General features: G+C 38.2%; 1 protein-coding gene across 2 annotated transcripts; it reads left to right on the top strand.

Annotated features, from left to right (window-relative positions):
- The first annotated feature begins 1799 nt into the window (after nt 1-1799).
- IFRD1 (interferon related developmental regulator 1) lies at nt 1800-23600 on the top strand. 2 transcript variants are annotated; one of them, XM_032304802.1, is made up of 12 exons: nt 1800-1918; nt 6493-6597; nt 6744-6828; nt 7516-7640; nt 9345-9502; nt 12162-12212; nt 12320-12498; nt 12588-12696; nt 15757-15891; nt 20314-20442; nt 20870-20965; nt 23037-23600. In XM_032304802.1, the coding sequence occupies exons 1-12, from the start codon at nt 1828-1830 to the stop codon at nt 23124-23126; spliced, it is 1353 nt and encodes a 450-aa protein (XP_032160693.1). In that variant the 5' UTR covers nt 1800-1827; the 3' UTR covers nt 23127-23600. The 2 variants fall into 2 exon arrangements, with proteins under 2 accessions (XP_032160693.1, XP_032160694.1); XM_032304803.1 differs by lacking the exons at nt 1800-1918; nt 6493-6597 and adding an exon at nt 7202-7284 and having other exon boundaries at nt 6743-6828.
- The last annotated feature ends 2762 nt before the right edge of the window (nt 23601-26362 follow it).

Genomic DNA, 26362 nt, shown 5'->3' with positions numbered 1-26362 from the left:
TGAATGGGCTGTGTGACCTGTAGGGATATAGTAAGTGACAACAGAGCATTACAAAGAGCACTGAGTTGTGAGGAGGAAGAAACAGTTCTGTTTAGGGCTTCCCTAAGGCTTCATTCACATGGCTGAAGAATGGGATGAGTTTGGGGAAGCACTGAGAGATGGAGCTGGAAAGGGAGTCCAGGCCAAGCTAAGAGGTTTGGCATTGAACATATTGGTAATGGAACCGAGGAATGTTTTTGAGCAACTATTAAACTAGTGAATTAGTAAAACGGGATCATAAATAAACCTGACAGCATTATCATGTGTGAAACCTTGGTGAATGACTGGAAGATCCCTTTAGGTGCCCAGGTTTGAACTGAGGCCATGTGTGACTGGAGAATAGTACATGAATTTAGAGTTTTATCATAAAACTGATTGGGGAACATGAAAGAGAGTGGGGAACCACATAGGAAGTTTGAGTTTTTGAATTTGGACATAGAGGATAGTAGTACTGTGAACACACAAGGGGCACAGGAAGAGGGAAACAGTTCTTGTTTTAGTGATACTGGATTGAGGTGCTGGCAGCACATTCAGGCGGAAATATGCTACAAGCAGCAGAAAATAAGAGAAGGAGCCCAGGAGAGAGGTGGAGTGAGGGATTAGCCACCTACGCTGGGGTGAGTCAGTGAGTTTGGGCATAATACATGAACATAATGACAGGTCCCAAATACATGACAAATTTAACAGGGAAGACATACCTAAGAGTGCCTTGGAAAATAAAAAACACTGCGATATTGGTATAGTTTATATATATATAAACTATAGTTTATAGTTTATGTTTGTTTTACCAGCTGTTGAATTCTCAGAAACCAACTCTTATCCCAGATTGACCTCCTAACTGGCCGAACTGTCAAAGGACTCATTTTTGTGTAGAAATGTGACTCCTGTGACACTGAATCACCAGATCTTTCTGGTCTATACTAGGAGAAAGAGACGAACTACACGACTAAAGCACGCCTTTTTTTGTAGGTAGGGGGCACACAGCCCCTCAATTATAGGTAGTGGTGATCACTAAACTAATTCAACAACTAAAATCTTGGAGGTGTTCCCGAGGAGGGGTATGGGTGTGCCTGGACGGAAGCTGCACGGAAGCAGGGGAGAGGTTAAACAGAAGAACGCCACCCGCGAGAGAAAGATGAGCTAAGCCAATTGCGTAGCTCCCACTTGGAAGCTGGCCTTCGTCATCAGGCATACTCGCTTCATTGCTCACCGCCTGGGAACAACTCGGTTTATTCCGAGGCGGGGCCGCTGAGAAGCAGGGGAGGGGACAAGAGTAGGGAGAAAAGAGCGCAGAAAAGCCCGTTTTGGGCGGAGACAGGAGAACTTTCCCCCGAAGATTTACTACATTTCCCAGAATTCAGTGCGGCAGAGAGGCGTTGATCCGTGGTCGCCGCTGGAAGATTTGCGACATGGGATTGGTAGTCAGCATCCATCGGTCGCCGGAGGTAGGACTCCGGTGGGGAGTCTATAGGGATTGGCTAATGAGAGTTCGAGTCCCGCCCACAGATGGTGACGACAGGCGGCGGTCTTGCTACTTAAGGCGTCGTGGCCCAGCCCGCCCCGCCTTAGCTCCCGCGCTAGAGAGAAACATGTATCGTTTCCGCTCACAGCTCTTCACGGGGATTTCTGCTGCTGCCACCGCCCGCTCGTACCCCCGCCGCTTCTCGCCTCTGTTAGCTGAAGACTCGCCTCTTAGCCGCCCGCCGCACAGACGCACGAGTAAAAAGTGCAGTTCCATCGGCTGATCCTCGCTAAGCTCCGAGTTTAGGCGGCACCGGGCGTCCCACGATGCCGAAGAATAAGAAGCGGAACACTCCCCACCGCGGTGGCAGTGGTGGCAGCGGCACAGGGGCAGCTGCAGCGACGGCGGCGACAGCAGGTAAGGGGGTATCCCTGCCGCCGACATCCCCGTTGCCGGCCGGGCTTGCGAGTCTCAACCTCGGGCGCTGTGGGATTTGTAGTTCCATTCCTCTGGACATATGTGTCGGCCGGGCTCTTTGCTTGACTGGCGAACTACAATTCCCAGCGTGCCGTGGGGGCAGTACCTCGCGCGATTTGGATCTGGCTTGCGGACCGAACTCTTTGGCACCGGCCTTGGGGGCGGGGAGGGGCGGCGCGAATAGGTTCTAGGGCCTGAGAGTGGATCCGGGTCCGGGGTGACGGATTGTTGGGCGGGAGAGGAACTCTTCTCAGAAGCTGGTGCTTGCTCCTCAGAGCTCACCCTGACGGAGGGTGGGGCCGGGAGAGGATTTGCGTCTTTCTATCAGTGGTTGCCTTTGACCCACCGACTCCAACGTGGAGTTCTGGGGAATGCCAAAGGTCCTGCGCGTTTGGCCCGGCTCTTGCGTCACGAGGCCCGCCCTTGCGCTTTGCGGCCCGGGTGACGCAGAGGCGCCGGTGTGGCATCCCATCCCGTTGCCGCCTTGGGCAGCCCGCGTGTCCACCTGGCTGGGCGGAGGCGTGGAGGCTCAGGGCCACTGTCCGAGCCTAGGGTCCATTTCTATTACAAACTGGCACCTCCAGAAACCCCGCGCCCCCGCTTCGTCTGCGGAGGGTGCTCCAGCGACCTTCTCCCGGGGGGCAGAAACCGCGTTCTCCTTTGTGCAGTGTTCTATAGGTTCTGTCCCTGAGGCCGGGGTGGGCGAGGTGGTGGGGAACTCAGGTTGCAATTGGCCAAAAGTTTAGATTTTTTTTGTGTTCTCATTGCAAAGTTGAAGCTTTTCCTGAATGGGTAGGTGCTTAAATGAACTCCTGATTCTCTACTACTAACTATAGGGTTAGGGGAAAAGGACTTAAAAGAAAGTCTTATGAAACACCACTAAACTTAAATCGAGTATTAATGAAATCATCTCATTTAGTAATTTTTTGGTCGAGATTTTGAAGTTAAATATTGGAATTCTCGGACTTTAGCCCATCAGAACTAGTACTAACCATTATGTATTTGTCAACACAATTGCTTATCGACCCTCGTAATGATACGCCTCTGTTCATTAATGAATAGTCCATTTTCCTTGTTAAAGATGATACAAAACTGGCGTTTAAAACGCTTTCCTGTAGGATTTATAGCAGCATGAAAACTTATGTTCTGTAGTAAACATTTAATAATTGACAATAGAAATCAATTATTATAGTTGCAGTTTTCCCCCTTTTTATGTTGCTCTTTATTTTTATTGTATGCCCTCGATACTCATGAAATTTGTTCTTGATCAAGATGTAAAATACAAAATTAGTTTGTTGTAGCATTTGATTGTCAATGTGAATAGAGGGTACCTCTATTCTTTTCTGTATTTTAGCTTTTCCTCCTCTGAAGTCAATTTGAATTGTCTGGGAGGTCCTTATTCATTTTACTCTTCTTTAAGTTTTTACCTTTTGTTGGTGGAGCAGATGATGGTGGAGCAGCAAGCAGTCATTTTAAAAGTTGTAACGGATGTTACTCATGGCTTCCTCGAATCACAAACAAATCTTTATCCCCTCAGAAACTCTGAAATTTCCTTTCTTCCTAGGGCTAAGGAATAACCACAGGTGGTGGTGGGGTATTACTTTTCAAATTTCCCCTCTCCTCTTTGCTCATTTCTCATCAGCCTAATTGCTGTTGCTTTTTTTTTTTTAATTTATTTTCAGTAGAAAAGGTAAACTTAAACACTGAATTTTAGCATATTCAAACGAATGGAAAAGAATTCTTCGTTGAGTGTATAAAACTGTACAGGCTTTGAATATTTTTGGAAATTTACACTAGTACTTGTTATCTGTGCTTACCTCTGGTAAGTGGGTTATGCAGTGGGATTTACTTTTTTAATACGTTAATTTGATTACATGTGGATGTATTACTTTTTAAATAAAGGAATAAATAATAACGGAGTAGAAGGGATGGAATGTTGTCACAAACTTGTACTTACTTAAAAGCCATTTACCTTATTGGTATTTTTAAAATGACATCCAGTAGAGATGGGATTCAAATGAGATCTTAACATGTACAATAAAAAGATAGCCATGTTTCTTATCACTTTAATTGATTTTCCATTTAAATTCTTTCTCTTTTAAGTTATGCAGGGTTTTAGAAAGCTGATAAAATTGACAAGTATGCTTATTTTTCATTGCACTTAATTTAAAGAGAGCATTTTTTTAAAAAAATGAAAGAACAAAACCTTGTTAGTAAACCCTGAAGATATAAGGACTTTATGTCTAGAGTGCCACCTAATAAATATTACTTGGGATCACACAGTGGGTGAATTTGATCTAGATATCAGGCATTCATACAGGGTTCTTTTTCTTGATTTGTTGTTGTTTGTTTAACTTCTCTTTCCTGGAGTCTTGGAAACTGAGACTTAGGGAAAGGAGTTGAGTAAGAGGTGTTTAAGGGTACTCTTCTTGGCAGTTTAGAAGTAGACTGAATATGAAAAGTAAAAAATATGAATTGACTTGTGAATGTGTATTAGTAGAAATCAGATGGCTCTTAACTATTCCCATGACTTCAAATCATGGAAGACAATGAAGGTAGATCCAGAAATAGAGTATGATGTCATAGGTCTTGGTTTATTTGTTTATTCCTGCCCTAAGCACTCTGATTAATATGTTATGGTATCCTGGCTTCTTAGCTTATTCTTTATGCCGTCCTACCTTTATTAGCAAAGTTATTCCTTTGGAATAGCAAGCAAATTTGAAGGCTGCTTGTCATCTTGTGTTGATTTAAAAATTAGCCAGGTTGTATTTTGATTTAAAAAAAAAACTTCATTAAAAATATACCCCCCAAATACTAAACTTAGGAAGCTTAAACACAGAGGATTGGAAAAACAAACAAACAAACAACAAACAAACCACCTCTTTTTAAGGGAATAAGTGACATGAATTTCTTGAACAGAGGCACCTGGTGATATTTGGTACAATCTTTGATTTTACTGATAAGGGAACTTGGACTCAAAGGTGAATCAGGTGACTCAAAGTCATTTTTGAGACAGACTTTGGTACGTACTGTAACTCAGTGCTGAATGTAATTCATGACAGAGCAGTACTTTATTATTAAATTCCTGCAAAACAAAATATAACTAAATTTATTTTTTTTGAAGATTTTACTTATTTATTTGCCAGACAGATCACAAGTAGGCAGAGAGGCAGTCAGAGATAGAGAGGGGGAAGTATCTGAGCAGAGAGCCCGGTTCAGGGCTCGATTCCAGGACCTGAGCCAAAGGCAGAGAGGCTTAATCCACTGAGCCACCCAGGCACCGTGGATTTATTTTTTAAGTTAATTTGAGGAAAGATTCTAGTTACAAAAAAAGATTATATTTTGGGATGCTTGGGTGGCTCAGTGGGTGGAGCATAGGATTCTTTATCTTGGAGTCAATTCAAGCTCCAAGTTGAGTGTAGAGATTACTCAAAAAATAAAATCTTTAAAAAAAAGATTTTATTTTTTAGTAACAGCCCTGATGTTTTTAAACTGTTGGATATGTTAACCTTTCTTTTAAAAGTGAATCATCTAACAGGCTTTTCTACTATATCAAAAACCAAAATTTCTATTTTATTCCTTCCCCCACCTTTTTATTTATTTTTTATTTTTATTTTTATTTTTTTAAAGATTTTATTTTTATTTATTTGTCAGAGAGAGAGCACACAGGCAGGCAGAGTGGCAGGCAGAGGCGGAGGGAGAAGCAGGCTCCCAGCCGTGCAAGGATCCCAATATGGGACTCGATCCCAGAAGACTGGGATCATGACCCGAGCCGAAGGCAGCCGCCTAACCGAGTGAGCCACCCAGGGGTCCTCCCCCACCTTTTTAAATAAAGATGTTATTTATTTATTTGTTTGAGAGAGAGAGACTGCATGTGTGTGTTTGCGTATGTATGTGCAGGGGGAGGGGCAGAGGGAGAAGAGTCTCAAGAGGACTGCAGACTGTGCTGACCCCAGCATCCAGAGCCCCATATGGGGCTCCTGAGATCATGACCTGAGTCGGATGTTTAATTGACTGAACAACTCAGGTGTACCCCCCCTCCCCTTGCTTAATTCAAGCTATCTTTAAAACTACCATCTCTTAATGTCTTACTTCTTCACACAAGGTGTGTAGCTTAAAAATTAATCCATTTACCATGTTTATGTTTACTAGGCTCAGTCATTCTCCTTGAACAATATACTTACTCTTATGACCTATTGTTTCATACTCTATTTCTGGATATATTTTTATTGTCTTTAACGAAGTCATGTTTTGGAAATACTTTTTCAACCATAATACCAGTTTTTGATACATTTCTGAAGTTGATGTATATTGTAAAACAGTAGTCTGAAAAACAGGTGAATTGACTTTTTTTAGAATATTTAAATATGTTTATTTGTAGCATAATCATCCCTTTTAAATAAGGTTGGATTTTCATTACCAAAATTCTCCTAAGTAGATTTAAAAATTCCCAAGTGAGCTTTTTGAGCATATGGCAGCACAGTCATCTACTTCCACCCTCTTTTGCCTACTAGGTGGCCAGCATCGGAATGTTCAACCTTTTAGTGATGAGGATGCATCGATTGAAACCATGAGCCATTGCAGTGGTTACAGTGATCCTTCCAGTTTTGCTGAAGATGGTATGAGTTTTAAATTTAAATTTGCAACTTTAGATAAAAAAATGTTTTAGGTAGAAGAATTCTTATAGCTAAGGCACACTATTGCTGTTTTCTGTCTGCTTTTTTCCTACTTAAATTAACAATGGTAAGTTTATATTATTCCTTAGGACCAGAAGTCCTTGATGAGGAAGGAACTCAAGAAGACTTAGAGTACAAATTGAAGGGATTCATTGATTTGACCCTGGATAAAAGGTAGGAGATACTGGAAACTTTGTTCTGTGTGATTCTGATCAGCCACTATGTATATTATATGCAGTTCTGTGATTTAGCAGTATACTTTTCTAAAGCTTGATTTGTTTACTTTGGATCTTTAAATGTTTCTTGTTCCTTTGGACTTTTAACATAGATAGGAACATGCCACTAGGATTTAGATTGTCTTAGATTAGTCATTATTCTAGCATAATAAATAGCATATAACTGTATTTGTTTGCAATTGAAATGGGTTTGTTGGACTAAAAGTTACTCTTCAGCTGGAAAGAACAGCTAAACTTTGCTTTAAGCCTCTTGCCCACTAATTTTATTGCAGATGTGAAAAATAGCAAAGCTAAATTTTCTTATTTCATAGTAGTTCTAGAGCTGACTTAAACAGAAGTAAAGAGCCCTAACGATGCAAATGCGAAGTCCAGACTTTTGCAGTATCAAAAAATTGTGAGTTTGCTTAAATATGTAATACGGGAGAATATGTCTTCTTTGTAATGAGGTGAATTGTGGATTCACCTTATTACACTGAAAAATGGTTAAGAGCTTGATAACAATTCTATAGAAAGAAAGAATCTACAAATGTATAAAGAGAAATGGAGAGGGAAATAGTGTAGTTTTTATAAGTCATTGTTGACCTATGGTACACACCAAATTGATCTTCTGATTTGTTTTAAATAGTGCGAAGACAAGGCAGGCAGCTCTTGAAGGCATTAAAAATGCACTGGCTTCAAAAATGCTTTATGAATTTATTCTGGAAAGAAGAATGACTTTGACTGACAGCATTGAACGCTGCCTGAAAAAAGGTAATATACTTATTTTTGAGTCAGAGGCACAGAACTAAAAAGGAATTTGCCACCTTCTTTGCAGTAATATTTATTAATGGAAATGGAAGATTGGCTCACTCTTAACTTTATGGTTGTCAAGGAATACACTATGCTTATTCAATTCAGAATGAGACTTGTTAGAAGCTTTGTTTTTGTTTATGTAAAAACAGCTTGAAACTAGGATTGTAGTGGATTGTCATCCTTGTTTATATTGGAACAGGTGATTGCCATTTTCATGTATAAGAAAATCTTGAAAACTTTTGTCAGATTTTAACAAAGGTATTAAAAAAGCCATCCTACTTCATTTTCCTAACTTAAAAAGTATTATAATCACATAGCTCATTTTCCCTTGCACTTACTAAAAACCTCAGTCATACCTGTGGATGACATCATTTTCAGGATATCCCTTGAAATGTTTAAATTCTAGAACTTTGTAATGGAGATTCTGGAAGTCATATTATAATCATAGAACTTTTAAAAATGAAGAGAGACCTTGAAGATTAAGTCTAATATTAACAAACTTCACTTTTAGGAACCACTAAAATTACAAGGGTCTGGGGCTGCCAGCTTAATTATTTTGTCAAGTAAGAACATTATGAGAATAATGACCTTATCATAAAGACCTATGGTTAGGTCTTTATTAACAAAATATTTCTAGCACCAGAAATGTGGGAAGCACACCTGCTCTTTTTAAATTGAATGAGCTTATTACCTTTATCTTCTTGTATTTCTCATTTTACCTCAGGTGAAAGCTTTGCAATAGAATGCCAACCATTCCATCTCTCTCATTGTACAGAATAAAGGTCTAGGAAATGTGAGATTGGTCTAAGGTTATATAACTTCTTAGTGGTATAGTTGATAGCAGAGCCAACTTTTTTGAGACTGTTTCCTATTAATGGTAGTTGGGTTAGATGACCTTTAAAAATTCTGTTCCAATCTGCTTTTTTAATAGATTTTTAATTTGTCAGGTAATAATTTGGTATCTGCAGTTTTCGTATGGTTTTAAAGAATTCTTTCTTTCTTTCTAAAGATTTTATTTGAAAGAGCATGCATATGTAAGCAGAATGGGGAGGGGCAAGCAGACTCCCCTCTGATTGTGGAGCTGGATGCGGGGCTGGATCTCAGTACCCTGAGATCATGAGCTGAAATGAAATCAAGGGTTGGATGCTTATCGAGCAGAACCACCCAGGCGCCCCAAGAATCCTTTATTTTTAATCCCTTACTTGTTTTAAAAAAAACTGGGGAAGGAGAAACCTTGAAGGTTTAGTTTACTTCATGGGCTGCATCCATCTGAAATGGTTGAGAAACTAATTCAGAGTCTACCTGAGCACTGTTCTATGAGTACATGAAAGATCTCGAAGATCAGGTCAGCTTGAAACACGTCATTTTGCTGAATTGTTACAGTGCTCCCTTAAGACAGATGTTAATCTCCATTTCACTGCTGAAGAAATACGTTTTGAGAATAAGAGTTGTAAGTCATTTATTTGGCTAATAAGTGGTGGTTGTAGGGTGAGGTTGGTTTCCAGAGTTTGAGGTCACTAGGTTTGCAGCTCATGTAGCATATTATGGGGTTGTATGAACGGTAAATAATATTTTGGTGAATTGTACAAATGTGGGAAATTGCTGTCTTAATAAGTTCTCTCAGAACAATTTTTCATGGTTGTACCTTTGCTTTTTTCCTAGGTAAGAGTGATGAGCAGCGTGCGGCTGCAGCATTAGCATCTGTTCTTTGTGTTCAGTTGGGCCCTGGAATTGAAAGTGAAGAGGTTTTAAAAACTCTTGGACCAGTCTTAAAGAAAATAATTTGTGATGGAACAGCTAGTATCCAGGCTAGGCAAACTGTAAGTATATGATTTTTTACTTTATAAGTCTGTCCAGGCATGACATCCAGATACTCTGATGAATGGTCTAGGAAGGTTACATTTTTAAAATAATAGGTTTTTAATTAACATTTTATTTGCATTTATCTTTTACTTTGAGCAGACTTAATAGTATTGACAATTGTTTCCTTAAATTTTCTGAGATACCATAGAACATCCCAGATAGAACACATCTCGACGTCTTCGAAATCAAAGGTCATAAGCTGATAGGAAATACTATTTTGAGTTCTTCAGGATGATTGAAGAATAATTTTTGTTGTAACTTAAATGATATAGAAAGTGCTTATTGGGTGGTCATTTTTTATTCTAAGAAATGTAATAGGTATTTTTAAAAAACCTTGGCTGTTGTGGCCTAGAAGTCCTTATGAAAAAGCTGAAAGCTTTATTTCGTAGGAATCTGTAACTTGTGAGATACTCAAGTCATGTCATGGGGTTTGAAAGACCATGTTTCATTCTCTGATTATTCGATACTCATTACTCATGACAGTTGACTTTAGATTGTGGATTTTGTTTGTTTGCTTTTGGAGTGCTCAGGTAATTATCAGAAGCATCTTTGTGGGTTTGGAAAGTGGATTTGAATCATAAGAGATCTTAAGAATTTAATCTTAGTAGATTTGATTGTTAAGCTGTTTTTTTTTTTTTTTTTAACAAGAAACCAGTTCAGCTTCGAGACTTTCTAATAGTTTTAATAGTGACTTTTCACATTAGCTTTCTCTTTAGTATTACTGACTATTTAGTATTACATTTAGATGACATTGATCTTTCTATCAGATAAACCCTGAAATCTTAGGGACTTAATAAAAATTTATTTCTTGCTCATATCACTGTGTAAGTTGGCAGAGTCCCTGGGTGTCCATCCACAACTCTGTGTCCTACCTTTAGGTCCTCCTTATGGCAGCTATGGTGGCAAGGTGGGGAAAGAAAAAAGACAGGTGCTCAGGCCAGAATGCATCACTTTAGTGGCTGGTTCCTTGGTTTACAAACTATATGGAGGCTGGGAATAGTTAAGCTGTTTCCCCAGAGGCAAAAAAAAGTAGAATTTTGGTGACTTCATAGGAATCTCTTGCCCTCTAGCAGTTCATAGTCCCAAAAATAGCTAATTCAGCTTTTGCTGTTTATATTTTTATCCCCCTTTTTTGGGTTTTCATGAAACTTTTAAATCATGCAGGACTATAGGGGTATTTTTGAAATGTTTGACAGAAAACACTGTTGCGTGGATACTTGTAGTAAACCCTTAATTTTCCTTGCATGTGTGTTTGTTGTCATTTTTAAAATAATATGTTTGATGCTTGCTGTGAATTTAAAAAAGTACTTGGCAATCCTCATATTAGCAGAAGGAATGAAGGCAGTTCTAGTTTTTAAGCTATCTTTTCTCTCTTAGAGGCATCAAAAGGAGAGATGTGGCTTTGCCTCTGCTGCTTGTTTAGGATGAGGGATTACAGATTCAAAGTTTCTGTTATCGAGAATAATGCCTCGACTACTTTTTAATTTTAGCAATATCCAGTTTTACGAGGCTGAAATAATGAAAATAAAATAGTGACACCGAGCAGATGAATCTGCAAATGTCCTCATGATATCAGGAACTTGGCTGTATGAATGGTGACTTAAAGACTTCACGCTTTAGTGCCACTTAGAACAACATGAGAGGATTTTAGTGAAAATTAGCAAAAAAGGGAGATGGAGAATACAGAAATCTCACAAATTATAAGTTGTTTTCCTATGATTTATTTGTTTAGAGCAGTGTTCTGAAAACTAATGGTTCCCGTTTATGTTGCGAGCAGATTGTATATAAATTTTGTATTCTGAGCTCCATTTTATTAGGTAACTTAAACCATGGTAGTCCTGTAATGTCATCATTTGTCTAACCTCTTTTTTCCCCTAACAAAAGGGAATTATAGGATTCCTGACTGGTTTTCAACATAGGCAGGAAAAAGTGGAATTTGAATGAATGAGACCCCTTTTGAGGTGGCAAGTTTGAGGATAGTTAATTAAATTTTAGATTTCTGCTATTTCTTGGAAACTGATTTCTTTTAGAAGTTTTCATAGTAGAGTATAAAAAGAGATGAATGAATATAAATGGTTTTAAATGCTTAAAAGCTTATAACAAACTTTGTGTTTAAAGGTTTTTTAAGAAGAGTAGGCTTCTTTATCTCCAATGTGCAAACTTCATCTCTGTCTTTGAGTTGGAGTTGGAAGTTTAAAAAGGATCTGCTGGATTAAAGAAGGAAGACCCAGGAGAAATTGAGTAACTTTCCTAAAGTCACATTGTTGATTTGGTAGCAGAGCTTGGGCTAAAATCCACTTCCATTAACTCTTGATCTTGTATTCCTTATCTCTTCGTATTCTTTTTTTGAAAAAGATTTTTATTTATTTGAGAGCGAGGGAGAGTATGAGCAGAGAGGGGGCTGTGCAGAGGGAGAGGCAGAAGCAGACTCTCTATGCTAGGCCCCCGGCAGACACTTAACACATGAGCCACCCAGGCACCCCTCTCTTTTTATTCTGTGCTTGGGAGCAGTGTCGTCATGTAGTTGAGAAAATCTTCACACTGAATTGTAAAAGCAGGAAAATACGGAAATAATAAGAAAATTACCAACATTAATGTCTATTTTTTTCTTTTTAGTGTGCAACTTGCTTTGGTGTTTGCTGTTTTATTGCTACAGAAGACATTACTGTAAGTAGAACACCCTTTACTCTTGCACATTTCAAATTTAATTAATTAATATACTTGCATATTTCAAATTTAAAGTGGTTACCTTACTTCATGTTCTGATGCATTAGGAGCTGTATTCAACTCTGGAATGTTTGGAAAGTATCTTCACCAAGTCCTATATCAAAGACAAAGACACTAATGTTATTTGCAGCACCCCTAATACAATGCTTCATATCAGCGCTCTTCTCGCATGGACATTATTATTGACTATATGCCCAATCAGTGAAGTGAAGAAAAAGCTTGAGATGTATGTACTCTTAGTTTCATATTTTATAAAAACAGCATTTATTGATATGATTGGTTATGTTCACACAGTAATGACTAACTGTTTTTTAGGCATTTCCATAAACTTCCAAGCCTCCTCTCTTCTGATGATGTCAACATGAGAATAGCTGCTGGTGAATCGTTGGCACTTATGTTTGAATTGGCCAGAGGGATGGAGAGTGTAAGTGTCTGATGAACAGAGGGAAAAGATTGTGTCTCAAGGACCATTATTCTACCATTATATTCATAATTAAGAATTGGATGATAACTTTGGAGTATGGCCAGCTTGAGAATCAAGTGACTGATTGCTCTGCTTCTTGGCAGTGGTGGTATAAAAATTTTAAGAGTATAAACCGGTAGGGGTTGGTAGAGCAACATTTAAGTGTAGTTTATTACACGTAACTCTTGTTGTCTGTAGAACTCAAGTTTAGGGACACTGTTACTTGTGGAGAGAGTTGTCTATGACAGTCTTTGTGGCTCTGCTTGGATGTCTCAGACACAGGGCATATTAAGGTGATTCAGGCATGAGTGCTTTATAATAAATGTCAGACAAATGGATGACATACTTAGGTGACATAGGTTTGAGATCTAATGAGTTTAGTCACTGTTGTTTAACCTCTCTAAGCCAAAGCTGAAAGCAAACATCACCCTTTAGACTGGGCATTATGTGCTTTGCAGTTCCCTACCTATTGTCCGTCCATGGATGTTTATTACCTCAATTTGGCTCTCAAAAATATTTGAGTTTGTGATAGCTGACCAACTTTACCGGTTCGCCTGTTCCGTTGCGGGGTTAGCACTGAAAGTTCTGTGTTCCAGGAAACCTTTCCTCTCAAGCTAACTGGAACATTTGGTCACCCTGGTTTGTATCCTCTCTTGTGAACCTTGGCTTACTTATTAGCTGCTTTTTAATGTAAGAACAAAGATTATATTTCTGGAATGAAACCTTTTCAGGAATTCAATATGTTATTTAACAATGAATAATTCCATTCTAGTCCTGTGTTTAAAAATATCTGGGAAGTGTCTTTTTTAGGCTTACCCCGGCCTCTCTCTTTTTCTTTGAAGGATAGCAGGGTGGGAATGAAAAGAAGTTATTAAGGCTTTCAGTAGTGAATGAATCTACTTATGTGAGAAATTGGCCTCAAGTTTAGCAATCAATTTAATTTTATTGCGCTAGTTAATGCCTCCCTAACCTCAAGGCATAGAAGCCAGATGTCCCACTTTTTTAATCTTCTGTTCTTCTGCAGGCCAGAAATGGTAATTTCTTTTTCTTTTTCCTTTAAAGTGTATTTTAAAAGTAAAGTAATAAGGCAGTTCAAGTTATACATGTTGAATTGTTTAAAAAATTTGTAAATACACTTTTATTGTTGCCCACGTAGCTTATATTCTCTGGGTATAATAAATCATATGAGAGAGCTAGGAGAACTCAGATAAAATTGAACAAGTTTGGGTAACTATTTGTTTAAGGACAGAAGTGACCTTGGTTACAAAACAGAACCTAGTGTTTTGTTTGCTATTTTTGTTAAGTAAGCTTTTTGAAAGGAGTGAGTGTGTGGCTGTGGTGGGGGTAGTTAAGGAGTGTTCAAAAAATTAAACCATGTGTTGATGAATATATAGGCTGATTTAAATTAGGGTTTTGGAAGCAAATTCATGGCATTGAAATATTCAGAGCCTTTTGCTAACATAATTATAAGTTGACATGAAGAACTAGGAATTGTTTGTGAGAGCTCTCTGTGGTTTATTATGCATGTTTGCTTTACAACCAAATGGGTAAGAGTGCACTCTACACTACGCTCCTAAGTTCAAATCTCTTTTCCACTCTTATTAGTTGGATAATGTTGGGTGACTTCTCTATGCCTCGGTATCAGTATCTTTAAAATGGAGAATAAAGTAGTAACTACCTCATGGGGTTGTTGAGAACATAGATACAGTGTAAGTGGTAGCTATTACGGTAACTGTTCATTAAAGTGAGGATTACGTCCCTCTCCTGGTGGTGATCTTTTGGTAGTGGCCTTTTAGGGGCTCTCTGGGATAACCTATAATAAAACAAAGACTGTTTACTGGGCAGAGTTACAGGTCTTGGGAGCCACATAATGTGCTGACTCAGGAAACTATACCAAAATATAATATAGACAGATCTTCCCCAGTTCTTCCTTTTTTGTCCCCACCTAACCTGACATGGGAAGTGCTGCAAGAACAAGGCAGACAGATAGACACAACATACACACACACACCCCTCTGTGATAATGATTATGCCGTTTTCTTTTTATTACTGATAGGAGTTGAGGTGTTTATTTGTATCTCCAAGAGCTCATTTGTCCCTGGGTGTATAGTTTTACTGTAGAGTTACCCTAAACTCTAGTAAATTGGCTTTTGGAAGCTATTTATGGACTTTTTTAATGTCTTAAATTTACTTTCTTTTTAATGCCCCAACATGTTATGGATATGTTTCCCTATAATATTAGTATTTAATTTTTCCAAGTTAATACTGTATTGAACTCATTGACTCAGACTGTAAACTAGATTGAGTTTTACTCATGGCAGAGGTCAATTATAGTGGGATTTCTCAATCTCTACACTGTTGATATATTACTGGGCTGGATAATTTTTTGCTGGAGGGGAGTCCTATCAAGGTAATAGCAAACAGTAATACATTTTGTGGCTTCCCTTCAAAAGGGATTAAAATATCTTCTTAGCTTGAGTAATTTAATTACTTAAGTTGTGCACCAGATTTAAATTGTATTGCTTTTTTGAAATATGGCCAGTATATTAGAAGTTAGGTGCTTTAGGCATTACTGATAGTTTGTACTTTTGGAATAAGAATATTTGGAATTCTAGGGTTGTGTGCTTTGGGGACTGAAGAGCCAAAGGATAGAAGCTATGTTGGTATTTGGGGTATTCAGTTTCACTGAACTACTTTGAAATCCTAGGAATGTCTTGAGTATGGTAGGAGCGCACTAAATATTTATTGAATGTATCTGGATATACTTGGAGGGGGAATGTTAATTGTTTAGTGGTAGTATATCATCTTGTAGTCAGCATTTCTGGATTAAAACTTCTGCATGATATTATAAATGCATTAATGTATTCCTGTGCGCCAAGATCTCTAAAGAGCTCGGAGATTTGTGGTGCTGTTTTTACCCCTGCTGGGTATTTTCCAAGGTAGAGTGTTCTCTTTTAGCACTAGGAAAGGTTGGGGGGAAGACCCAATAATGAACTAAACAAAATTGTTTTTCCTGACCAGGACTTCTTTTACGAAGACATGGACTCTTTGACCCAGATGCTTAGGGCTTTGGCTACGGATGGAAACAAGCACCGTGCCAAAGTGGACAAGAGAAAGCAGCGGTCGGTGTTCAGAGACATCCTGAGGGCAGTGGAGGTAGGTCTTTTAATGCTATAATGGCTACTTTCATTTACTTATTTATTTATAAAATATTTGACAGAGACACAGCGAGAGAGGGAACACAAGCAGGGGGAGTGGGAGAGGGAAAAGCAGGCTCCTCACTGAACAGGGAGCCTGATTTGGGGCTTGATCACAGGATCCAGGGATCATGACCTGAGCTTAACCACTGAGCTACCCAGGTGCCGCTCCTTCCTACTTTTTTTTTTTTTTTTTAAAGTAGATTCGATGCACCCACCATGGGACTTGAACTCATAACCCCGAGATCAAGAGTTGTATGCTCCACCAACTGAGCCAGCCAGGCATGTGCTATTTGTTTTGAGATGAGATTGGTTTAGGCTAAACTGGACAGTTGTGGGTCATTTTTTGATTGAACTTCAGTTTTGGGCAAAACGGTTTCCTCCGTTTAAGCAAGGTTTTTAACTGCATACATAGAGATGACTTTTTTTTTTTTTTAACAAAGGAAAATTTAGTTCTGATGCATAAAGGTACTTTTTTTTTTAGGTTAAAAAATATGACAATTTCATAGTTAAAAAAGTGTGTTAAACAAAGATCTTTGTCTGGGAAACCTGAGTGCTAAAAACGGAAATAACGAAATCCAGCCTTTACACTAGATTTTTTTTTTTTAACAAAGGAAAATTTAGTTCTGATGCATAAAGGTACTTTTTTTTTTAGGTTAAAAAATATGACAATTTCATAGTTAAAAAAGTGTGTTAAACAAAGATCTTTGTCTGGGAAACCTGAGTGCTAAAAACGGAAATAACGAAATCCAGCCTTTACACTAGATCTTAGCCAAAAGGCTAAGAAGTGATGAAATCCAGCCTTTAAATAAGGGTTTAAAATCATCTGATGCTTGAGTATCTTCTATAGTCTTCCAACCTGTTTTAATCTATCTGGCAAATAAATTGATTTAGAAACTTTCAGGGATTTGGATAGAATGCATGGTTAAAAGGAACTGCAGGATAAAAGCAGTTTTACTGTGGAGAATACCAAAGTGTTTGTTTTGTTTTTTTGTTTTTCTTTTTCTTAGCTAGATAAGAATTATTTCTTGGATATAAGAATAAATATCTCAGATACTTGCTATCTGATAGGGCAGTTCATTTAAGAATTAGTATGTCACCAAAGAGTCATCAGCCTGACATGTATATGAAAACTTAGAATGGGAATTAAAAAAATAAAGATGCTAAGACCCCATTCAGGTCCAGTTTTGAAATGTTGCAATGATTCTCATACATAGGCTACTTAAGAACTACTTTCTTCATTTTATTTTATTATTTATTTATTTTAAATAAAGATTTTGTTTATTTATTTGACAGAGAGAGAGAGAAAGATCGGCAGAGAGAGGTGGGGGTTGGGGAAGCAGGCTCCCTGCTGAGGACCCTGGGATCATGACCTGAGCTGAAGGCAGAGGCTTAACCCACTGAGCCACCCAGGTTCCCTACTTTCTTCATTTTAATCTAAGTAAAACGTAGGGTATAGGTATAGAGGTCTTCTGGGACCTGAACATTTTGTTAATGCTAACTCTAATTAGAATAGTAGTTTATATTTACTCTGGTTTTTATAATCTAAAACACAGAGTAAAATTCCCGAACTTGAGCAGACATCTGTATTAACAATTGATCCTTTTGATCTTAAAATTTTAGTGTGGTGGTATCCTCAAATTGAGCCATTTTCTTGAATGCCTGCAACCTACTCACCTGGGTGGGTCAGTCAGTAAAGCATCTGCCTTTGGCTCAGGTCATGATCCCAGGGTTCTTGGATTGAGCCCCTCATTGGTCTCCCCGCTTGGCAGAAGCCTGCTTCTCCCTCTACCCCTCAACTTGCTCGTGCGTGCGCTCTCTCTCTCTCTCTCTCTCTCAAATAAATAAGTAAAATCTTTAAGCAGCCTTAACAGGTCTTTTGTGTGCCCGTCGCTCTTGCCCAGCAGTACAAAAAGTAAAAGCCATTTCTTTGCCTCATAATTCTGACCTGTGGTGCTCTCCCTCCCAGACCTTAAACACCCTCTCCTCTGCATCTCAGGATTTCTCTTCCTCCCATTCCCTTTGACCGGCTTTGCTGTGCTCCAGCTCTGCTTCAGTGTACCCACCAAAGACAGGTCTGACCTTCCAGCCTTGTTGAGTGTTGCTGTTTCTTTGCTTTTACTGGAAGCCAGTTTTCCCTGAAGGACCCTGCTTCCTGGATGGATGGAGGTGGTTAAACTGCTACAGAGGAGAATTCTCCATTTTAGGCATAGTTATTGCTGCCTGTCATTTCTTTTCATTCAGGAATCTTTCTTTTAAGACCATGTGTTTCTCAAGTTAGCAAGCATTTAATAGGTTAGGTACCTTGACATACAGTTTTCTTATTTTAATTCCTTTATAACTTAAGCAACAGAATTAACTTTTTAAGGAAAAAGGAGTTTACTAAAGACATAAAGAACAGTAAGTAGGAAAGCTGGAATTTGAACTCACTGCACTGTGCTGTCTTTCATCAGGGCCAAGAACTGCAGATGGGCAAGTGAGAGAGAGTCAAAGTGTCCATTGGATTTGTCAGTTAGGTCGTTGGTGGGTGACCTTTACAAGTGCAGCTTCAGTAGAATGATGGCAGGAAAGCTTGATGGGGATTGATTGAAAAGAGAATGGGAAGTGAAGAAGTGGAGATGGGGTGTCTTGACTGTTTTTTTTAAAAATACGACTGTAATTGGAAGGGGAAGAGAGTTGACCACTGGACTGTGGGAGTGTGTGTTACTGTGTCTTGTTTAAGATGCTGGATGCATTTTATGGGAGAAGAAAGCCATGGAGAAGGGAGCATTTTAAAATATAAATGAAAGGTTGAGAGTATGATGTAAACAGTATGATTTGCCTTGAACTAGAGAGATTTAGGAGAAGAGTAGGTAAGGATGCAGTTGAGTTTAGAGGGAGTTCTTTCCTGGTGTCTCATGTTTTCTGAAATAAGGAAGGCTGAAATAGTAGAACTCTCGTGGGTTTTTTGAGCTGTTGTAACAGATCAGCTACTGTATGTGCTTCACACACAGACTTTGTCTTAACACTTGTAATAACTGGTAGGGGGAGGAAAGCCCCACTTGACAAGCAAGGGAACAGACCCAAAGGGGTTAAATTACTTGGCAAAATGACAAGCCAGTGAGTAGCATACTTGTGTAAGTCTGGAGTTTGCATTCTGTTCTTCCATGTTAATATGCTGTGTCTGCTGGGAAAGAAGGGGGCTACCTAGATGTGGGGAAGACAATTGGAGTGATTAAGTTCCGTCTCTTTATCTTTATCCTGTCTCCGGTGACCCGCTGTTCTCTTCCTGGTTGCTCTTTCATAGTCATGATTCATCAAACAATGGAATGGCCAGTGTTTTTCCTCCCCAAGTTTTGCCCCTAGTCTGTGTGACTCCTCTGTGCATTTGGAAAACCCTATCCTGTATTTGTTCATGATCTTTACTTCCATTTCCTTTATTTTCATTCACTTGATTCTCTCTCAGGGTTATACTTTATAAAATTGTCTTCTGGCAAAATTATTCCATCTCTGAAGTCTTAAACTCACCTATTCCTTCTCATTTTCTCTTTCTTTTTTTTTTTTTCTTAAGATTTTATTTATTTGACAGAGAGCACAAGTAGGGGCAAGAGGCAGAGGGAGCCCGATGTGGGGCTGCATCCCAGGGCCCTGGATTCATGACCTGAGCCGAAGGCAGATGCTTAAGCAGCCGAGCCACCCAGGCGTACCTGCTCTCATTTTCTTAATAAGCCTGGTCTTAAACCCTTGGAACCCCCTGGTTGCTGGTCCCCTTCTTTTTGGTTGGTCTGTTAACCCCGTTTGTCTTCTCTTGACCCTGCTTCCCCTCGGTTTCACCACTGGCGTGTGGGGGCATCTTATCTTTGATACCACCTCCTCTTCCCTCCCCACTTCACCTCCCATTTGTAGACCGGTAGAGATAACTTTTTTTCCTTCAAGTTTTCTTTTAAATTAACATATGATGCATTATTTGTTTCAGGGGTACAGGTTTGTGATTCATCAGTCTTACGCAATTCACAGCACTCACCACAGCACATACCCTCCCCAATGGCCATCACCCAGCCACCCCATCCTTCCCACTCTGCCAACTCCAGCAACCCTCAGTTTGTTTCCTGAGGTTTCTTGAGTGCTACTGAAATTTAAAGACATTCACAACAATGTGGTTTGCCAGTAAGATTTATTTGAACTCAGTTGTGCCAAGTCTATGACAACTAGATTAAGTTCTACACCCTTATTAGGATAGTAATTTCTAGTCTATTCACATCTCAGGGATGGCAGTATCAGTTTAAACCATATTGTTTTCTTACCTCAGCACGTAAATGTGTCTATTTAGAAATTGTATTTATGTAGGATCTCTTTAAGTCCTCTTAATTCCTCTTAAAATTTTGGTTCTTCTGTTGTCTAGGAACGGGATTTTCCAGCAGAAACTGTTAAATTTGGCCCTGAACGAATGTATATTGATTGCTGGGTCAAAAAACATACCTATGACACCTTTAAGGAAGTTCTTGGATCAGGGATGCAGTATCATTTGCAGGTGAGGGAGTGACCTCTTTTCTGTATGTTTGCTTTTAAATTAGGGAGCAGTTTTGAATGTAGTTCACTGAATGGGCTTTTGAAGTTAGCGGGATATGCAGAATGCATTTAGCATGATACAAAACTACATTTTATTAATTAATTTTACATTTATATTTTAAAGTAAAATTCAATAAGTATGAAACTCTTCCGTTTGCATTGTATAAATCCGGTGGAACATCTATAAATTCTGTAGAGCGCTGTTGCTCTTCTCATAACTTTACTGGATTCAAGGCATTTGAAACAATTTAGTCTTACAAAGAGAAACAAAATAAGTGACCTGTGTTCTTATTTATAAGCTTCACATTACTTCTGTTAATCATTTCACTTTGTATAAAAAAGAGCTGATGTTTAATAATGAGCTTTATTACCTTTCTATTTTACTGAAGTCAAATGAATTCCTTCGTAATGTATTTGAACTTGGACCCCCGGTGATGCTTGATGCCGCAACACTTAAAACAATGAAGATTTCTCGTTTTGAAAGGGTAGGTTTTGTTTTTGTTCTCATCAGAACCAAATGCATTGAAGAGAAGCAGAGCTGATGCTTCGATTCTACCAGGCGATAGGTGTTGAGTGGAGTCTGTGGGCCTTGAGTGCCTCATGCTGTTTCAGACACAACAGCTGTATTAAAATTGTAGAAACTGCATTGCAGTTAGAGTCCAGAGGGGTTGTATTGAATAATTTTATTCTTAATCCCATTAATAAAGAAATTTTCCTTTTTTGTTTTCCTTTATTCTGTTAACTTCTATGAAAGAATAAATATTACATAGTGCTTCTTTTGTATCAGATAACTAAACCTACTTAATAAGTACCAGATTCATTTGCAAATTAAGGAAACAGGCTTAGAGAGTTTGTGACATTACTTATAATTTCACTTAACCTTTCAAAAATCCTTAAATTATAATTATTCTTATGTTTTTACTGAGGTGAAATTCACGTAACAAACTGTTTTCAGTCATATAATTCAGGGCATTTAGTACAGTCACAATGTTGTACAACTATCTGTCTAGTTTCAGGATATTTTCATCTCCTCAGAAGGAAGCTTATACCTTTAAGCATTCAATTCCCATTCCCTCCCCCTTCTCTCCCCCCACAGCTACTGGCAACCACTTGTCTGCTTTCTGTCTGCATTTACCTATTCTGGATATTTTGTATAAATAGACTCAAGTAACATGTGACTTGTTGTGTGGTTTTTTTCATTCAGCATTATGTTGCCAAGGGTCATCCATGTTCTAGCGCATACCAGTACTTCGGTCCTTTTTGGGCTGAATAATACTCCATTGTGTGGAGTATTATTGATTATCCAGTCATCCTTTGATGGACATTTAGCTTGTTTACACTTTTTGGCCATTGTGAATAATGTTGCTATGAACATTTGTAAGTTTTCATTAGAGCACTTGTTCTTAATTCTTTTAGGTATAGGAATGGAGTTGCTGGGTCATATGGTAGTTATATGTTTAATTTTTTAGGGAACTGCCAAACCATTTTCTGTAGGTCCTGAACCATTTTACATTCCTACCAGCAGTGTATGATAATTTCAACTTCTGTATCCTTATCAACACTTGTTATTTTAGCTTTTTTGTTTTTGTTTTGTTTTAAATTATAACCATACTAGTGGGTGTGAAGTGCTCAATCATATATATATATGTTTGTAAATATATATGTTTATCTCATATATATGTTTATATATATTTCTTACATAAATATGCTTTTTAAAGATTTTATTTGGGGAGAGAGAACGCATAAGTGTACGATTTGGGGGAGGGGCCGAGCAGAAAATCTCAAGCAGATTCCATGCTGAGCGCAGAACCCAATGTGGGGCTCAGTCCCACCACCCTGAGATCACGATCTGAGCCGAAACCAAGAGTTGGAGCTTAACCAACTCTGCCACCCAGGTGCCCCTGAAGTGTTTAATTATATTTCTATAGACTCTCTATAGTTAATCATTGTTATGGTCATATAATTGATGAGTATTTTAATATTAGCATCTTTACATATATTTCTCCTTTGAATTTTTTTCTCAGAAGAAATCTGTACATGGGAATACAGAGTCAATTCTGACTTTTTCCATATGTACTGCCAAATTACCTTCTAAAGTTATTCTGTCATTTTTAATTATTTCTAGCAATGAATGAAGGCACATAGCCATTACATATTTGACAGCATTGAATTTTAGGATTTAAAACATTTGTTTAATTGGCATTAAGATGGAGCCTAATTTTTTTTCCTTGCTATTTTAATTAATTGGATATTTTGGGTATTTTGTTCACTTTATTCATGAATTGTTTTTTTCTTTGATCAGATTAAATGTTGATGCATTTTTTTTAAACTTTTTGTTAGAATTTGGTATTTTACATATTTGAATAATACTTTTTCTTAATACAAAATATCATCTATTATTTGTTAATTTTCCCCCTTGTTCTTTGTGTGTGCTTTATAAACTTTTAAAATTGATAAGGTTGAATTAGCTCATTGCTTTGTGATTTTTAATTCATCCTTTATCAGAGTATCTTAAATTTTAGTGATCCACATGTGTTTTTCTTTCCTTCATTTCAGCACCTGTATAACTCTGCAGCCTTCAAAGCTCGAACAAAAGCTCGAAGCAAATGTCGAGATAAGAGAGCAGATGTTGGAGAATTCTTCTAGCTTTTTAGCATTTGGAAGACCACTTTCTAAATTTTTTTTTCCCCTTTGGTAATTCCTAATGTATTTAAACTAGGGATAGTTTTTATCTAGGGTCAGCATAGATAGCTTTTGTAGCAGGGGTTATATTATAATTTAATGTACAGTATTACAAATGGTGAGTTCTGATTACTGAATATTCTCTGTAAACATAAACATAAATAAAGTGTAATGTTTGGTCATTTTCTGTTTATGAGGAGAGCAAAAATATGATATTTCATTTGATTTCATAATGGGGAAAATTATTACCCAAGGTTAAATTTCCTATACTGTGGTTGTCCAAAAATATTGATTATAATGTTGTAAATATACATGGTATTTAAGTTAAGATGTTAAACAGGTGAGTTCTGGATACAGTTTGGGGAGCTAGTTCTTCTGGAAAAGCTGCTATATTTTAATTTTTAAATGGAACCTAATTTAATTTTGTCACTGGGATCAACATAGAGAATTTATACCTTACAGAATAGACCTTACAGATGTACTTAAAGGTTATTCATTCCAGCTATGGGAGTTCCTGAACAATTAGCATATGCCAGAAAGGCTGCTAACCTTGACCTCTGAGGGTACTAACACATTTTATTTGCTATATTCTTGTATTTTGAAATAAAGATCTTTTCACATAAAAAAGTGCTTCTTTTCTAATAGAAGAAACATTTCTGGGTCTGAAGTAGAGTTCAGAATGACCAAGCTAGTAGGGAAAGAGTGAGAAGAAAACTTACTCTGTATATTTGGACAACATGAAAGTAAATGAAAAAAAAAAGTAGCAGTGTCACTGGGAAACTTAGAATAATATTGTAGTATATCATTGGGATTTTAGTTACTGATTTCGTTGGTATTAGTGCAGAGAACAGTAGTAAGAGGCAGGAGGGGTGGGGAAGCACGTACAGTGTAGAGAAGAACCAAAATCAGTGAACGTACTTCCCAAACTAGCGTTCTTTCTCTCCTGCATTTTCCACATCTCTGGGAGGTCTGATGGGGCCCCTCAGCTGCACTTGGCTGGCCTGTGGGGATGCTCTTGGTTGCTGTGAGTGTGCAGCCCATCCTTCAGATCCGGTGCAGAGGAAGACCACCTTGGAATCCAGAATTTGAGTTTGCATGCTGTCACCTCCTTGTGCTCCCAAGTAGCTGAGAATTGTGGAAAAGAGATTGCAAGTAGTGTTTTCCCCCCTAAATTTTCAATTTCCTGTATGTATACATATCTTTAAATAATGAATTTTTATTAAAGCGATCTATATACATAGCTTAATAGTACCGCAAGGATTGTAAGGAAAAGTGTTAGCTCCTGGCACCATCCTTTTCCATTTCTTAGGGGGCATTTCAGCCTTGAGGTTTTTCCTAGCACCTTGGTTTCATATTTCTGAGTGGGGCTTATCCTGCTTATTTTTTAATTTGCTATGTTTAGAAACATCTGACAGTATCCTATTTGATAGATGAAGTTTTCTGCCTTTTTACTTTTTTCTCATTCTCCCAGAATTTTTTCATTAAATTGGCATCATTGTATTACAGCGACCATATTTTTCTGTGTTCATTCCCGAACTAGTTCGCTGTGCTTCTGTTTCCATTCTCAACATTTTGTCTTGGTTTTACATACACATCACTACTTCCAAAACCGTCCCAAATAGGTAAAACTTTAAATCTGTTTTTGACATGGTCAAAGCTCTACTGTGTACTTGTTTCAGTGTAAACTAAGTTCTTTCTTACCCATGTATACAGCTGTTTCCTGAGACTTCATCATCCTGGTATTTGTTTTTCTCTCTGATTGGAGTTTGTATTTCCTGGACCCTATGTCTTGGTTATTAGATTATTTAATTGTTGAAGTGGAACACTTCCTTCAGTAACTTCAGGAATGGGTGCATGGGAGGTTGATTACTTTGAGAGTACTACATGTCTGAAAGGTAGTATGAATTGGTATATAAGACTTGAGGTCGATCATCAAGAGTTTCAAAGGCATTGCTCTATTCTAATTAAAGTGTTGTGATGCACAGATTTCTTTGTTTTTTTGTTAGAGGTTTTTTAGTGTTCTAAAATTGTGTGATACTGTGCTTTGGTGGCCCCTGGCAATCTGGAAAATAAAATTCGTAGGTTCTTGACCCTGCCCTGCACTACACCTTCCCCAAGCCAAAAAACCCAACTGGACGCACACACATACACACTTTTCTTTGTGTCCAAACCCCATGACATAACTAAAGCTGCTGGATTCCTTATTTTTCATTTATTTTTCTTTCTGGGAGATTTCTATAATGTAGTTTTCCAATGTTCATGAAATGACCTGCTTGTGTTTAGCTCCATACTAAGTGTTGCCACCAATTATTGAGCCCGCCTGGACTCTGCAGGTTCCCTCACTCTTCAGTGATCGTCCTCTGGAGGCCTGTGAAGGCAGGCTAACAACCACGGTCTCTTGCATATTTAATACATTTGTTAAAATATTGTTCAGTATTGTTTCTTCCAATTTTCTTTCTTGTGGTTTTGAAATCTTTATATCTGCCTTTTAGCTGGGGTTTTAGGAGGAAGAGGTGAGTGTTTATCTGCTTCTTAGGTTTATAGGTGGATACATTTTCATGAAATTATGGATGTTTGCTCAACAAGGATTAATGGGGATTCAGTGTATACAAATGTTTGAGTTTTCTTGAAAGTAGTAAAATGGTATATGACAGACAAGTTCATTCCTTGATTCTTTGTTAATCTTGCTGGTTTTAAAGGAATTTAAAATGGCCCCTGCCTACTAAGTTCTTTGAGGCTCAAGCATTAATTTTGGAACAACCAGCATTCCATGATTCAAGTGGCATCCACTGAATTTTCTGGGAATTGAATCTAGATAGAATAAATTACTTGAAATAAAAATCAAATACTTAAAAATGCCCCCAGATTAAACAATTCAGGTGAGAATACCCATTTTCTTCTTGTGGCTTTGAACTATTCCTAATGTGTTCTTTCAAGTATGTAATAGATAAAATGAGGTGTGTCCTCTTGCTTTGCTCTTAATGTAGTTCTCCAGAATTGGGAGACAGTTGGTCATAAGCTATAAAAACTTTCAACCCCTTCACTGGTTTAAAAACAGGGGCACCTGGGTGGCTCAGTTGGTTAAATGTCTGCCTTCAGCTTAGGTCATGGTCCCAGGGTCCTGGGATGGAGTCCTGCTTTGGGCTCCCTGCTCAGCAGGGAGCCTTTCTCTCCCTCTTCCCACTTATGCTTTCTTGCTA

Source organism: Mustela erminea, chromosome 11 (genome assembly GCF_009829155.1).
Source record: "Mustela erminea isolate mMusErm1 chromosome 11, mMusErm1.Pri, whole genome shotgun sequence".
Taxonomy (NCBI): Eukaryota; Metazoa; Chordata; class Mammalia; order Carnivora; family Mustelidae; genus Mustela; species Mustela erminea.
The sequence above is the reverse complement of the archived record's forward strand: the minus strand, read 5'-3'. Positions and strand labels throughout refer to the sequence as shown.